Genomic DNA, 16,446 nt, shown 5'->3' on the forward strand with positions numbered 1-16,446 from the left:
AAGAGAAGAGAAGAGGAGAGGAGAGGAGAGGAGAGGAGAGGAGAGGAGAGGAGAGGAGAAGAGAAGAGGAGAGGAGAGGGAAAGGAAGGGAATGGGGCAGGAAAGGGAAGGGCAGGAAAGAAGAGAGATGAGAGGGGAGGCTCTGACGGGAGGGAGGTTGAACATTCTTCAGGACTGAGGCTTAGATCCTTAGATCCAAGCAACATATGCCCCAAATAGAATAAATAAATTTAGATCCACTCTGAGACACGTTATAGTAAAACTACAGAGCCTGCGGGATGAAGATTTTAAAGGCATGTGCTTAACAAAGGCAGGATACCTGTAGAGAAATGACCCCAAGATCACTACGGCCAACAGTGGCTAACAGAAGGCAAAAGATAGAAGCATGCCATGTCTAAAATGTTGAGAGAAAATAACGCAACATAGAAATATGAGTCCAGCTATTCTTGTTCAATGAGCATGGCTAAAATTATACCAGAGCTGTCGACAGTCCAGCTGTCTGTCCCTATGCTGCTCCTGGCCCCCATCAGGCCTGGCTCCAACTACCCATGGTAGTCTCAGCAACTCCCTTGATTCCCGGTTGGCCTGACCGCTAAACCCAACTCTTCACTATAGGATGTTCTCCGACAGACAGAACGGAGTATCACCTGGTAGAGACAAGGAGAGTTCAGGTCCTGATCACCTCTTAATCTTTATTTCCTCTTCTGCCTATCCCAGGATTTCATTAATGAAGTATCTCCGTGCTGTTGAGGGTATTGCCCAATTGCCAGCATCCTAGGGCACCTGCCTGCCTCTATCCACTCCTTTGGCTAGTCCCATTACCCATCTCTCTACCCAAGAAATTGCTTCACTAAATGCATGGATCTAGCTGAAGACATGCTTCAGGCTCCGCTGTAGACATTCAAGGGATTCTTCATATATCACGTCCCTGCTGCCTGGGGTCCTGAGGTCACTCAGAGACTCCCAGGAACCCAGCGTGGTCATTCCTTCTAACCCCTAGGGACATTCCTTCTCAGACTCACTTCTCACCCCACATTCAAGATCAAGACATTCGACTTCTTGCCCTGAGGAACACTTCCTCCCACAAAGCCACCTGAGAAGTAGTTGTCTTCCCTGTCCCTTGACACGTCTGTTGTCCTTCAGACCAGCAGAGATGGGTGGCAACAGCCTTCCATTTACATTTGTCCTCAAAGCCAGTCTTCTCTGTAAGGATCATGCTGTGCGCTTACAGTGGTTTGTGATAATGACTTCAGAAGATCAAAGGCACGAACTCAGGGTTCAAGAAATCCCAGATTGAATGTGGGTCCCTGCTTGGTGGTTCAGCTGCCATCTTGGCTCTAGCTTTGCGCTCGGGAGCCCACCGGAGTAACCGTCACTCAGGGGACTCAGGCTGAGGCTCTCTCCTGGGCATGTTGCATTGCTTCATGCAGATTAAAAGAAAGGCTGTGTGTAGGCCTTGAGGCAGACACTGATACAGAAGATGGGAGAAAGTGTGTATCCCTTTCTAGTCAAAGCCTAGACACTGTGTTTGCTTTGTCTAGCTCCTGTCTTACATGCTCGCGAAGATGGATGGCAGTTGAATTGACTCAAAAGACATAGTCAGAGATTGTGTTAAAACATGGGAATGGGTGATTCAGCAGGTCTGAGTGTTCCCCCTGTGAGAGGTAGGGGAGAAAGGATTTGGAAAGGACCTCAGTACCACCTCGGGACAGTATCTCACAGTGGTTATGGCATCACTTTGACAATCTCCCCTATGTTAAACATGCCCTACACTGGCTCTACTCTAGGACCCTTACTGCTTGGCAAGTCCCCCAGGTCAGGGCACAGGGAAGCCTTCCTCACTCCCTCTGTACCCATCAATCCCCATGGTAGGCTGAGCTTCACTCCATAGCCAGCCACCTCTCTAGGCACACGGTGGAAGAGTGTGTGCTCCCTCTAGTCTGCATAAACCTGTAGCTCCTCTCGTTTCCTTTGGGAAGAGCTATGGGAGGTTTGTCTGGCAGAGAGCTTTGCCCACACGAAAGTGGTTGTCTGGATGAAGTCTGGAAACACAGGGGAAGCAAAGCGAACCTAATTTTAGATAACCGACCACACTGGGCCAATTGAAACCAGCTCTTGTGAAAGTGATCAATAAACCATATTCAAGAAAAAAGATCAATGAAGAAGCCACCCCTCCTGAAGAAGAAGAAAAGACACCTCTGGGCCCCATCCCACAGGGGACCTCCAGCATTAAGGAAGTTGGCTCCAAGAAGGCAAGTAGTGGTCATTCAATCCCTGGAGTTTCAAAGATAAAGTGAAAGGTGGTGTTGGATGCCTATCTGAGCCCCCCACCAACAACAACACATGCACTTTTCTTATTTTTCTGCAATACCCTCTATTATTTTACCAAAATCAAGACCTTTCCCTTTGCCCTGGTGTGCTGCCATCAAAAACAAAATAATAGGTTTGATGGTGGAGAACACCAGTAATCCAATCACTTAGGAAGTAGAGAGAGGAGAATCAAGAGTTCAAGGCCAGCATCAGCCCCATACAGTTTGAAGTCAGCCTGAGTTAAAAAAGAGGTCTAGGGAGGTAGTGTAGTCACTAGACAGTGCTTGACACACAAGCACAAGGAACTGAGTCTAACCTTCACAACCAATGTAAAACTCCCACACATGGTGAGTATGCTTACAATCTCAGTGTTGGAGAGACACAGACAGGTGGATCCCTGGGGTTCGCTGGCAGACTAGTCTGCTCTATGCTATATGATCTACAGATCAATAAGAAGCTTTCTCTCAAAAATCAAGGTAGATGGGACCTGAAGAACAATGCCCAAGGGTGATCTCCACCCTCCAGACATGCACATGTACACCCGCTTATCCACCTGTACCCACAGACGTTTCCACACGGATGTGAATACACGTGTGAGAGCGGAGAGCAGCCCCGTGATCTACCTGTGGGGCAAAGGCCTGAGAACTTTCCATCCACAGCAGCACCCAGCGGTTTCTCCTCCATCCCTGCCATGTCTTTCTCAGCTGCCTGTGATGAAGAAGGGAACACCGGGGTGGGGCTCCATCAAAACTATTTGTCAACACCTTGGTCCCCTCCAGCCACAGCAGCACAGGGATACTGGGAAGGTGGAGTGCTCCAAGAACAAAAGTGAGCCAGCTAGGAGACCACCCCACACACATCATGAAACAAGAAAGAGCAAAAGACGGACTGTTGCTAACATTAGAAACAGCCTCACCCCCATGGAATCTGTCCATTGGAAACAAGGGCTTCCTAGTGATTTCAGTGGGACGGGGCTTAGAGTTCAACCATCTAGAATTCTGTCTCTCCTTTGGTTAACATACACACCCAAACTGGGGGCAGGGGTGGCTGCTGGAGGAAGATTGGCTTCAATCTTGGTTACAGGCCTAGTGACCCTCCCTAGCCACACTTTCTATGAGGAAATGTTACTAGTGCTCATCTGGCAAGGGTTGGAAGGAATCACATCTCTGATTTCCAAATGACTATGACTGTGCCGTAACCAGCAGATGGCTTTCCATGACAGTGTCAGCAGCTCGTCATGCTAAATCTTGGTCTGGGCTGTCAATCACAGGGCTTCCCACCAGAAAAGCAGCCAGGCAGGATGCTGGACCACGATATTCCACTTTGGAGTTGTCTAGGCTAGATTTTTGTCAATGTCGCACAAGCTCAAGTCATTTGAGAAGAGGAACTCTCAGTTGAGAAAAGGCCTCCATTAGTTGGCTTCCAGTAGATTTTCTTGCTTGGTGATTGTTATAAGATAGCCAAGTCTATTGTGGGCAGTGTCATACCTAGGCAGGTGGTCCTGGATGTTATATGAAAGCTAACTGGGCAAGCCAGGAAAAACAAGCCAGTAAGCAACATTCCTCCATGGCTTCTACCTCAGTTCCTGTCTCTAGGTTCTTACCTTATTTCCTGTCCTGACTTCCCTCCATGAAGGACTGTACTATGTAAGCTAAATAAAGCCTTTCATCCCCAAGTTCCTTTTGGTCATGTTTTATCCCAGAGATAGAAACCTTAATGCGCATTATCTATAAGGAAACCTTAACCCATGCTGTCATTCCCACGGAGGGAGAGACTGGAAAGGTATTTGCCGTTTTGGGCATCTTCACCTGTTGACTTTTGCAAATGTACTTAGTTTGTTCCACTCATAGCAGTAACCCTAAATGTCATTTCCTTAACTCCTCACTTGGAAAGCTGGATACATGTAATTTCTTATTCGAAAGGACCTCTCTGTGTTTTTCTAAAGACGGGACAAGGAGCCGGGCAGTGGTGGCGCATGCCTTTAATCCCAGCACTTGGGAGGCAGAGGCTGGCAGATTTCTGAGTTCGAGGCCATCCTGGTCTATAGAGTTCCAGGGCAACCAGGGCTACACAGAGAAACCCTGTCTCAAAACAAACAAGCAAGCAAACAAACAAACAAACGAACAAACAAAAGACAGGACAAGGAGATACAGCCTTGAGGGGAAAAAAAAGTTAACAATCTAAAAATGAGCAGACCCAGCCTGAATAGTGAGAGGCAGATGGACAGTCATGTACATTTGAGTTTCTATGTAGTGTGACGGAGGGGTGAGTCCTAACCTGGATGTACTCATAAGAAACCTTGTGGTGGCTTCGGAGCTGTGACAGGAACTGCAGAGCTGCAGCAGTAGCTCAAGTGCTGCAGCCCTGTGACCTCCCTGTCCTCCTCTCTGGTTTCTCCCCCCTCCCCTTGAGCTGGGCCTGGGTTCCTGCAGCATCAGCAGAACACAGTGGACAGGGTGACTTCAGTCTCACTGGTCAAGCTCTGTAAACCCATAGAAATGCTTTGTGTCCAGAACACGAGCTGCAAATTAACTCAGGGGGCCTGGAGGCTGCTTCCCAAATCAGCCTCTGGTATAGGAAACCAAGCCCCTTGAGAGTTGTGCTCACCCCACAATTACTGCTAGGCTAGAGGTGAACCAAGAGTCTCCCACCAGACACATCCCCACTCACTAAGTTGGAGTGGTGCCTGTCACACATTTCATGAGCTCTGAAAAGGACAAGAAGATTCCTTAGCTATACCAAGGTCAAGAGCACTCCGGTGGGTTGGGGACATGGCTCAGTCAGTAATATGTTTGCCTTGTGAGCACAAGGACCTCATTTTGATCCCCAGATCCCACATTTTAAGAGCCAGGTGTCATGACATGAGTTTGTAATCCCAGCACTGGGTAGGCAAATACAGTCATATCCACGGGTTGCATGGGTCAACCAGCACAATCTACTTGGTGAGTTCTAGGCCAGTGAGAGACCCTGTCACAAAAACAAGATAGTTGGTCTTTGAGAAATGACAGAGAAAGAGATACAATCACAGACACACACACACATACACATAGACACAGAGAGATACACCCACAGACAGACACACACACATACATGCACATAGATACAGAGAGATATAATCACAGACAGACAGACACACACACACATAGACACAGAGAGAGATACACCTACCCACCCACACACACACACACACACACACACACATACACACAGACACAGAGAGATATACCCACAGACAAACAGACTGACAGACAGATACACACACACACACACACACACACACACACACACACATACACACACGAACGTCAAGAGTCCTCAGCAAAAACACTGAGTCAGAAATGTCTGGGCTCTGCAGGCCAGTGAAGAGACAGACAAGATGGAAAATTGCTTGGCTACACCAAAGCCAAGAACACACTAGCTGGAATCTCTGCTCTCCCTCCCATCAGACTTCCCCAACATCCTTAGCACAATGTTGAAGAGAAGGCAGAAAGAAGAGTGAGGCTAGATAGTGCAGCAACAGCTCCCACTTGGAGGCATCAGGCAGAAGGGTGGAGCTTTCGTTTCATTTGCCACACCTCTGTAGACCAGCCACCCTCTCACTACTGTTTGAAGCTGACACAGAAAATAGGAAAGAAAAGCCCTGAGCATTAAGAGTTAGAAATAACTGTCAAAACAAAAACAAACAAACAAACAAACAACCTAACACCTTCATGGGTCTGGGCATTAGGAGTGGGATGAAAGACCCACTCCTGAGAGTCAAAGGTACACACCAGCATCAGAGCCATGGACGGTCTCCTCTACATCCTTGATTAAGACCTGATGACGATCAAAACTCTCTGCAGAAATGTCAGTCTGTTGTTCTTGTTTGAATAGTGCTGGGGATGGAATCCTGGCCTTTGCAGTTGCTAGGCAGGCATTCCACTTCTGAACCACATCTCTAGCCCTTGCCATGCCCATCTTGAATATAGGATCCTAAACTAGGCTAAGAGAGGTTTAAATACCAACTTATGCAACATCCAAACCTCAACCATTGACTAGGAAACAGGATGAAGATGTGGAGCCAAGCTCAGGTGCTGTGGACTTAGGCGTGTGCCTGCTTTCATTATGACCGCCACATCCATGCAAAATTGCTTCCTGAACCAACAGTGTAGCATTGTGCAGGTGACAGAGGACTCAAGGGAACAAAGGTATCCTTCAGCATCAGGCGTGAGCCTGGTCTATACCACTCAGTCACATTTTTAGATCTAGGGCCAACATCCTGGATAGTGTTTGTGTCACAAACTGGAGTCATCTGAAAAGAAGGAGCCTCATCTGGGAGAAAGCTTTCATAAGATTGGGCTGTGGGTAAGCATATAGGGCAATTTCTTAGTCACTGATGACAGAGGGCCCCAGAGCACTGTGGGTAGAGGACCTCCAACCTGGTAGTCCTGGTTCTATAAGAAAGAACCATGGCACACTGGGGCCAGCCATGAGAAGCAAGCCAGTAAGCAGACCTCCTCCACGGCTTCTGCATCAGCTCCTTTCACCGGGTTTGAGTTCCTGCCTTGGCTTCCCTTGGTGGACTGTGAATCAGGATTGGCAAGACAAATAAACCCTCTCTTCCCTAGGTTGTTTTGATCATAGAGTTTCATCACAGCAATAGTAACCCTAATGAAGACAGCAAGAGTGAGCAAAGTGCTTTTCTACAAAGAACCAGTTCAGTATTTTGAGTTGGGTAGGCTACATGACTTTGGTCACAGTGATTCAACTTTACCACCGTGGCACAGAGGCGGCACAGACAAAATGTATTTGACTGGGCATGGCTGTGTGTCAATAAAACTGTATTTACAATAGGAAGTGGTAGGCCAGATTTTGCCCCAGGACTATTGTTTGCCAGCATCTACTCTAGGGTTTTTGAGTTTATATAAAGTTTATACGGCCAGCAACAGCTGAGCTGAGAGTAAATGAAAAAGAAGTCTGTATTCGAAAGACACATGCCAGCCAACGCCCACATCACTACTGCTGTTCACTGAGGCAGAGTTATGGGGGTCTCACTCACGCCCAGTTTCACCTTCTGTGCCTGTCTCCAAAATCCTGGATGTCCTTGCACGCACACACTCAGACACATATGCTCACACGCACACGCACGCACACAGACACCATCTCTTACTGTGGATCCTTACTGCTTCGTTCTCAAGATCCAACCTCTTCCCGTAAGACATGAGATACTTAAAGGTGTGAACAATTAGCCAGAGTCACCATCAGGGACAGCTTTTTGAGGTTAAAGTCACAGGAGTTAAGCATTGTTCCAAATATTTCCTTCCCAGATTGTACAAGTATGAACCTGCAGGCCACCCTTGAGTGTTTCCTTTGCCTATGGGAATTAGGGCTGTTCTCTCTCTCTCTCTCTCTCTCTCTCTCTCTCTCTCTTTCTCTCTCTCTCTCTCTCTCTCTCTAATTATGGAAAATAGTTTATATAAAATAGAAGGCGGATGGCCAGGAAAGTGGCGTAGTTAAGAAATCATGGTGTCTCATTTCCTCAACATGATTTGAAATTACAGCCAGCAGACCGGCATCCCAGAGTGAGGGCCGTACCTCACCCCATAGATCCTGCAGGTCTTGCCAGCGTGGAGTACACACAGGGACACCTCAGGAATACGCAGGGCTGACAGATGCTGTTCCCTGGGGAACAGCCATGATCAACCCAGCTGCAGAGCTCTGGAGTCTGCAAATCAAACACACATTTACGGTCTCCTTTACGATATTAACCGGCTGCCAATGGCTGCCTGGAGACAGGCCAGCTCTCTCCCCTTTCCCTCCACCTCCTAATTTAGTGTGCTCCCTGAATACCGGCTAATGATTCCTCCCTGTGTTCTTTCAGGGAGAGAGTCCTCCCTAGAGAGGACTAGCCATTGTCATCCTGTCCCGCAGTGCTCCCTTGACATAAAGGAGATGGGATGGTTGGGGTTTTTTGGTTGTTTTTTTTTTTTCTTACAAAGGAGATTGAGGGTTTCATGGCCCGATTTAGGTCAGGGCGCTTGAAAGGGAAGGAGGATAAAGCCACAGGGGACCCAGGCGCTTTCGAAATGCAGTCTGCTTTACCCCAGCAACCTCAGAGAAGCAGGGCAACTCTTGACCCTCCTGGGTGGAAGTCACCTTTCTAGATAGAATTCCACAGACAGATGGAGGAGTGGGAGAGTCTCTCAGTCTCTCAGTCATCCGTCTGTGGAGCAGACAGGGATGTTCTTTGCTCCTAGTTTTTTCTCACAGAGCCCACTGTGCCCTTCACTGTAAGACCAGACATCCACACAAGCCTACACAAAAGTGTCTATCATGGCCCATGTAACGGTGCTTAGCATCCCTCACTCCACAGGTGAGGCGACTGAGGCACAGAGAGGCTAGGGAGCCTGTCTGAAAACAAGCAACTTATAACTTACACAAGCAAAGCCAGGACTCAAACCCAGGCTGTCCAAGCTCTGAGTCCATGGTCCAGAAGTTGCCTCTCTGTGCATGCTGTCTTAGAAACAAGCAGGACTTTGACAGCTCTCCCTAGCGGTGCTCCTGAAAACACAGTGCCCTAGGTGTGGGCAGACTAGGACAGCCTGAGTCCAGTCATTTTGTTTTGTACCTAGAGTTATATAGCCCACCGATGAAGAAGGGTCTACCATTCCCAAGGTAATGGGACCACCCATGAAAGTACCGATGTGACTCAGCCCCAGACTCCTAAGACCCAGCCCCTTCCTGAGACTCAAGGCAAAATACACAATTATACTTCAAACTCAGTCCTTTGCCCCATAGTAATGAACTCAGTAAATACATAAAAGTCAGAGAAACAAAGCTAGGAGTTCTGAGTCGATTCCCACAGCACGGTAGGCGCCGCTCGTGGGCTGCTTCTCAGTGACCATTCGCCCCTTCCTGACTTTAATCTGTAATCAAACGCACATCTCAGCAAGATGACTGCCAGGGGTTAGGACTGCAACCATGCCAACTTTTCTCTTCTTAAAACGCCAGACAGACCTACAAGCAAAGGCTGCCTTGCCTGAGAGGTCTCCTACCAGAGCCAAAGACCCCAGAAGATACAGTCGTGGGCATCTAAACAACTCCAACGGTGCCTCGAGGCATGGCTGCAGCAGCAAACAGGAACAGAAAGGCTACATACACGTCCAGGGCTGACAGCTGTCCCCAGAGGCTGGCACACTCATGGGTCTACCTTCTCTCTCATGGCATAGTTTCCAACCTCCAACAGCTGGGCAGAAAAAAAAGAAAAAGAAAAAAAGAAAGAAAGAAAGAAAGAAAGAAAGAAAGAAAGAAAGAAAGAAAGAAAGAAAACAAAACAAAACAGACAACAAACAACAGAGACCCTCACTCATCATCAGGTCCCAGTAGCCTCAAGTCTCAGAGTCAGGCCTAAAAAGTTCATCATTTAAAGTGACAAACGTCACCAATCACATCCCAGAATAACAGGGAGACCGAGATGAGACAGACAGACACGGACAGACCTCCACTACCAGAAGATTCTGCTTCTCACTCTCTGGCCACATCCTACCTGCTTCCATCAGCTGGCACTGTTGGCCGAAGACACGGGAGAAGGTAACCCGGCCTGTGGGGGAGCTGGATGCTGTCAACATGGGCTCCATGGCGGTCGGTCGTAGGTCCTTGTTGGTGGCCTTGTGGCTGGTGTCCCACCAACAGGCTTTGCCACTAGCTCGAGAACAGTGGTAGATTTGGGACCACTTGTCCCCTTCAGGAAAAAAATCCCCGCCTCCAAAGTTTACAAGGCTCTGCACTCTGCTCTGTTCTTGCAGTTTTGTTTTTTTGGTTTTTGGTTTTTGGGTTTTTTTTTCTCAAACCTGGCAGGTGAGAAATGACTCCGAAGGCTCTACAAACGAGGGGGGTGGTGTCCAAGCCTTAGCTGTAGAGCTCAACCTAAGCTGCCCCAATAGGAGTTACTTCCTCTGCCCTAGAAAGAAGCCTGGATGCGGATGGGTCGCTCCGGTGACTGGGGAAGAGATGATTGCCTCTCAGCCACACTGTCCTGAGAGGGTTCCAGCTCCGCACCGGCAGCTAGCAAAGCGCTGCCCAGGCTCCCTGGGGAGCTGCCTCACAGTCGGCAGTCCGAGGCTCCTGGGTCCTTGGCTGGATCTCTGCAGCTCCAGTCCGGTTTCTGGGTCCCAGGGGCCGCTGCAGCCTGGGGAGACAGCGAGAGGCGTGCGCAGCAACAGCAGCAGCAGCAGCAGCAGTTCCAGCGGACAGACGCTCTGCAGCTGAGGGGGCACCGGCGTCGCTGGCTCATCCTTCACTCCTCCGGATGCCTTTGCCTTCCAGTTCCCGGCCGCCTGGCCTGACAGTGGGGATCCACGCGATGACACATGCTGGCAGAAACCCTGCTGCGACCTACTGCAGCGGTGTCCCTAGCCTGCTCTGCTATCCCCTTTCCCTGATGCAAAGGGGGCCATTACTTGAAGAGCTCCTGGATGTGAAGGGGAAATGCTAACTCAGCCCAGCAGGCTCCAGGGCTGGAGTAACCTCTTCGTGTCCACAGCCAAGGAAGCGCCAGACCTGGGACACCAGACTGCTGGCAGTGGAATTTACATAGATACCCGGAGGAGGAGAGCAGAGAAGTGTTATCCGTTTCCAGAGACTCCTGGAGGGAGAAAACAGCGGAGGGCTGCATCTAGGCCACCCTAACCTTGGGCTAGGAGCAGAATGTTCAGTCCCACTATTCCAGGGGCAGGTAGCTTGTCTGGAAAGAGGGGATGAGGGATACCTTCCACAGGATACAACCACTGCCTGGGTGGCAGTGGGTCTTAAAGTTGCCAGCCCATCTGCCAATGACAAAAATGTTTGTAAAGACGCTCGCTTCCCCATCTCACTCCAGCTTTCCTGGTGGTGCTTTCTTTGGAGAGTCAACTCCAACATTGTTGGGACTCCAGAGCTAACAATCACCTGGTTAGGCAGTGCCACGGGTACCTGGAAGGAGCGAGCCACTTGCAGTCATCTGCAATCTGCCACTTGAAGTCATCTAAACTCTGGTGTGTGTTTTCCTCCAGAGAAGTTAAAAGCCTCTCTGGGGTTGAAGGTACCAAAGAAAACCGTGCAGCTCCTTTATGGACACACAGGTTTTCTGTCAGGAAGGAGTCTTTCCAGTGACAGCCATCGGTCTGTCGATGAAAGGTGACATGACATAGCTAGTGTTTCGGGTTACCTAGAAGCCAGAGGAAGCTATGAAATAACCCCAGAATTCAGATGAGATCTGATTTCATGTTGGTATGTTCGTTTGTTTTTTTGAGACAGGTTCTCACTACACTCTGTAGACCAGGCTGGCCTCAAACTCACAGAGATCCGCCTGCCTCTGCCTTGGATTAAAGACCTACCTGCCCCACCACGCCCAGTCTGTCTTCCGTCATCTGAAGTGATTGAGCACCTCTTTTCCTGTCATGGAGAAGGTTCTCCTTTACATCATGGGATCTTAGACCACAGAGATCACTCTGTTGTGGTGAGGGAGAGGCTCTAAGACAACCCCAGATTGGGGTCAGGGGAAGCCTTGACTTTTGTTCATTGAAAGACACCCTAAAGGCAGAGGGGAAACAACCCACTTTCCTGGGACCAGAGCAACCATGGTGCTACCCAGGATTCAAAGTCATCAAGCCACACACTGTCCGGTTGGATAAATGGAGGCCCTGTGAATAATTACACCAGGGTAAGCGGCACGAGCCAGGATGCATGGGCCTGCATAGTTTATATTGGACTAACCCTGTGCATGGTACTAATGTAACGAGTACTGGTTACTACATGTGAAATTAGTATTACCACACCCCCACATCTTTGACAGTAGCTGTTCTTAGCAAACAAAACAAAACAAAACAAAAACAAACACAAACAAACAAGCAAAAACAAAAGACAACAACAACAACAAGGAAGCTGGGAAATCTAACAGGTGTCTTTCAATTGACTTCATTGTTTTGCTTTATCCTTCCTTAATTACTTAAAAACTAAGTACTCCCTGGAAACTGTATTGGCCTCTGATGTTTCCTTCTCCCGAAAGTTCAAGCTCTTGCCCTGTAATCTGGTCCCATTCCATTTGCTGGCTTTCCTCCTGATTACAGGAGTTTCGTTGTGACTGCTACACACCAAACACTTCTCCCTAGGCTCCGTCGGGGCCTTCTCACCGTAGGTCATCCTCCAGTAGTTTTGCACCTGGCATCTTTTTTAAGAACTAGGAACAAATGTGGTCAGACCCACTGAGTTTTGGACTTACATTTTTATTTACTAATCTTGCCAAAGACATGCCTCCTTATTTCTGGGTCACAAAGTTAGCCTCCTCCTAACACAGTTTTACCTCACATGCTGTGGTAGTTAACTTTGGCTATCACCTTGACACAATCTAGAAAACAGCTGAGATCAGAGTCTCACCAATGCACAGTCTAGCTCAGGTTGGCCTACGGGTATTATGGGGAATTATCTTGGTTATATTAACAGAGGGGAGACGACCCACCCACTGTGGGTGGCACCATTCCCTAGGCTGAAGAACCTGACCTATATAAGATAGCTCAGTGGGTAAGGGCACTTGCCTCTAAGCCTGACAATTTGAGTTCAATTCCTGGGGACTACACAGTGGAAGTCCCACAAGTTACCCTCTGACCACATTCATACAATGGCATGTGCACATGCGCACACATACAAAGAAGTGGCAACAATTGAATAGATGGGCTGAATTAGGCATGAATATATTAATTCATTGCTCTCTGCACTTAACTGTGAGTACGATGTGACCAGAGGCTTCAATTTCTTGCCACTGTGACTTCCTTAGCAGGATGGACTGAAACCTGGAATTGTGAGCTGAACAAACCCTTTCCCCTCTAGGCTGCTTTTTCCAGGGAATTTTGTCACAGCAATAGGAAACAAAAGTAAGACATGTACAGAGTGTTTCTAGTCTGGGAGAGGCTTATTTATACGTCTGGTGTTAGGCAGTGGCAGCTTACACTGTCCCCAGTAGTGTGAACCAGTTTTGCTCAAACCATCTTTTTTCCCCTCTGCAGTGGCCTGAATGCCCCATACCTGCAGTGTTCTATATTGAAAGCATAACCCCAAATATTAGGCTACTAGAGGCTAGTGTACTGAGGAGGCCAATTAGATTCTGAGAGTGGGGCCCTCATGAATGGGGTCAGTGTCCTTATAAAAAGGACACCAGAGATCTCCTTTGCTTTCTCCACCAAGTGAACACAGAGAGGAGTAGCAGTCTGCCACCTTAGAAGAACATCCCACCAGAACCTGGTGGGATGTTCTAGTGGGATGTTCTTCTAAGAACCAGACCAGAAGGCTGGTACTTTCAACTCAGCCTTCTGGTCTGCAGACTATAGACCAGAAGGGAGAAACATTTATTGTTGTCTAAGCCACCCATCAGGTGCTGACTGACTGAGGCCCTAGCAAGCCTGCCCCACTGTGGCTTCAATATCAGATAGTCTATTTCCGTGGATGTGAGATGTTTTCTCTGCCCTATTCTGTGGATTCCAAATACTATTCTATCTATTTAAATACTATTTAAAATGCTAGCATTTTAAAGTTACTCATCAATATTTTTTAAGATTTATTTATTTATTTTATGTATATGAGTACAACACAGCTGTACAGATGGTTGTGAGCCATCATGTGGTTGCTGGGAATTGAACTCAGGACCTCTGCTCACTCTGGCCCTGCTCACTCCGGCCTCACTCTTTCTGGCCCAAAGATTTATTTATTATATGTAAGTACACTGTAACTGTCTTCAGACATACCAGAAGAGGGCATCAGATCTAATTATGGATGGTTGTGAGCCAGCATGTTTTCTGTCTGTCTATGATAAATGTAAGGAGCTATTGGCCATACCCATGGACAAGCACACCACACAGTACCTCACAGGCTTAGAAGGTCTCCTTATTGTAGTGCAGGCAAGGGCTAGCACTTTTCATAGCTCTGTCAGGCACAGAGCATCAGAGCTGGCTAAGAAGGAAGGGAGAATTACTCCTGTAGAAGGAAGAGGATTGTGCTAGTGGGGAGGATTTGGGCTCAATCGAGCCCTTCGTCCAAGGCCTGTTTAAAATACTATGTCATGCTGAAAGAAAGATGTTAGGGTCCACTTAGGGCTTGTAAGGAGGAGATGAATTTTCCCTGGATCAAGTCAGTTCACAGACCCATATTTCTCAGCTCTCCTTGGGTACATTTTCAGTCTGATAGATTCTAAATTGACTTTTTCCAAAGGGCTCTCTTGACCTTGCTTAGATTCAGCAACCCTTGAGAGCTAAGGACTGACTCCCCAGGCCAGGTCAGGCTCAGCAGCTTTCACCCACAATTCCCAGAAGGTGCAGAGAAGCAACTACAGCCATGCAGCACAGGCAGAGGCAAGGTAAAGGGCAATGTATATAGTGACGTGACCCTGAGATTAGAACCAGCTATCTTATGATATTTCATTCCTCATAGCCAGCGAGTATTCTGTCAGTGTGATTCATGTGGGTAATAACACAGCATCTCAGCCTGGGTATGTTTTAAATAAAGACATTTTCATTTTGGTTCATGGTTCTTAGAAGTTCAAGGTGGAGCTGCTTCATCTGGGACAGCCTTCTTTCTTGCAGAGTCCCTGGGAGGTTCGGGTCATCACATCGTGTTAAGGTTCAGATATCAAATGTACCCTGCTCTCCCCAAAGCTCACTCACAGATTGAAGGACTTCTCCCCGCCCAAGCAGAAGGTGTCACTGAGAGTTGATTCATCCATGAAGATGCTAATATGTTCAATGGTCAACCTACTATGGAGTTCATAGATTGATGGGTTATTAGGAGGTGGGACCTAGTTGTAGGAAGTTGGTCACTGGGGGAGTGCCTTTGAAAGATTAGCCTGTTCTCAATCCATTTGTCCCCATCTTCCTCCTCCTTCCCCTCCTCCCTCCCTCCCTCCTTCTCTCTCTCTCTCTCTCTCTCTCTCTCTCTCCTTCCCCATCTTCCTCCTCCTTCCCCCCTTCTTCCCTTCCTCACTTCTTTTCAGCTGCTAGGAAGTCTGCATCTCTTTCCATTACACCATAGTTTATGGTGCACTGCTTCACCAACATTAGCCAACTGACCAACCATCCCACCCTCAATTCCTCCCACATCACCACACACACACACACACACACACACACACACACCGCCTATGATAATTTCACCATAGAATAGATTAGACCCTCTGAAACCATGAGCCGAGATGGGCCTTTCCTTAAGCTGGCCCACCTAGACATTTTGCCACAGTGAACTACACATGGCAATATGTCTTTCTGGTCTCTCTTATAGAGTCACTAGTATTCCTTCATGGGAACTCCACCCTCACAATCTTATCCAATCCTAGCCACAGCCCAAAAGCCTCTTTTGAACAGCATAGTCAAGTTTTCACCCTCGATTTGGTTTTGACTCTTCATGATAAAAGCTAAACTTTACCAAGAATATAGCACATTTCAGACCATCGTGAGCAACCGAGCGGAGGTGGTTGCACTGCGTGAACGAGTGTGCTGTCTGCTCTGCACTGTACTATACTGCTCTGTACTGTACTGTACTGTATGTTCCATGAACACTCACATCTGCTAGCAGATGCTCACATACCCCTTCCCAGAGGAGGAAATGTGAGTTTAGAAAAATATATGTGATTTGCCAAGATTCCCCAGCCGAGTTGCTTAGCTGTGAGTAGGTAATTTACCTCTATGTTACATGGCTTTTCAACTAGCAACTGCCTATCTCATTGAGAAATTGTGCTATGGTTTAGCAACAGAGGTCTCGTAACGACTCTAGTCATCTAGAAAAATCTCAATGATGAATATTCTCTTAAATTTTTTATCAGCATAATTCATGTGCCATGTCATTCTTCTATTTAAGGTATATATAGTTCTGTGGCTTTGATATATGCACGGCCAGTGACACAGTCAGCATTGATACACTGTGGAGACTGGGAGAGGTCTCAGTCATAAAGCACTTGCCACATAAAGACCCTAGTTCAGTCCCCAGCACCCCTGTGACACTCCAGGCACGGTAGCTGCTCTTGTGATCCCAGTGCTAGATGGTGGTGACAAGTGGATCCCTGAAGCTCATTGGTCAGTTAGTATAACTCTAATTAGCAAACTGCAGATCCTAGTAAGAGACCCTGTCTCAACAAACAAG

At 47.8% G+C, this 16,446-nt stretch overlaps 1 protein-coding gene across 1 annotated transcript in view; it reads right to left on the bottom strand.

The window, feature by feature from the left end:
* LOC116095793 (putative uncharacterized protein C1orf196) overlaps window positions 1–10,905 on the bottom strand; it is a 602,408-nt gene extending 591,503 nt beyond the window's left edge. Inside the window, exon 1 of the mRNA XM_031377041.1 lies at window positions 9,836–10,905. Within this exon, the coding sequence (XP_031232901.1) occupies window positions 9,836–9,926 (91 nt within the window). The 5' untranslated portion in view covers window positions 9,927–10,905. The remainder of the gene's footprint in view (window positions 1–9,835) is intronic.
* Between the last annotated feature and the right edge of the window lie 5,541 nt (window positions 10,906–16,446).

Source organism: Mastomys coucha, unplaced genomic scaffold (genome assembly GCF_008632895.1).
Source record: "Mastomys coucha isolate ucsf_1 unplaced genomic scaffold, UCSF_Mcou_1 pScaffold18, whole genome shotgun sequence".
NCBI lineage: Eukaryota > Metazoa > Chordata > Mammalia > Rodentia > Muridae > Mastomys > Mastomys coucha.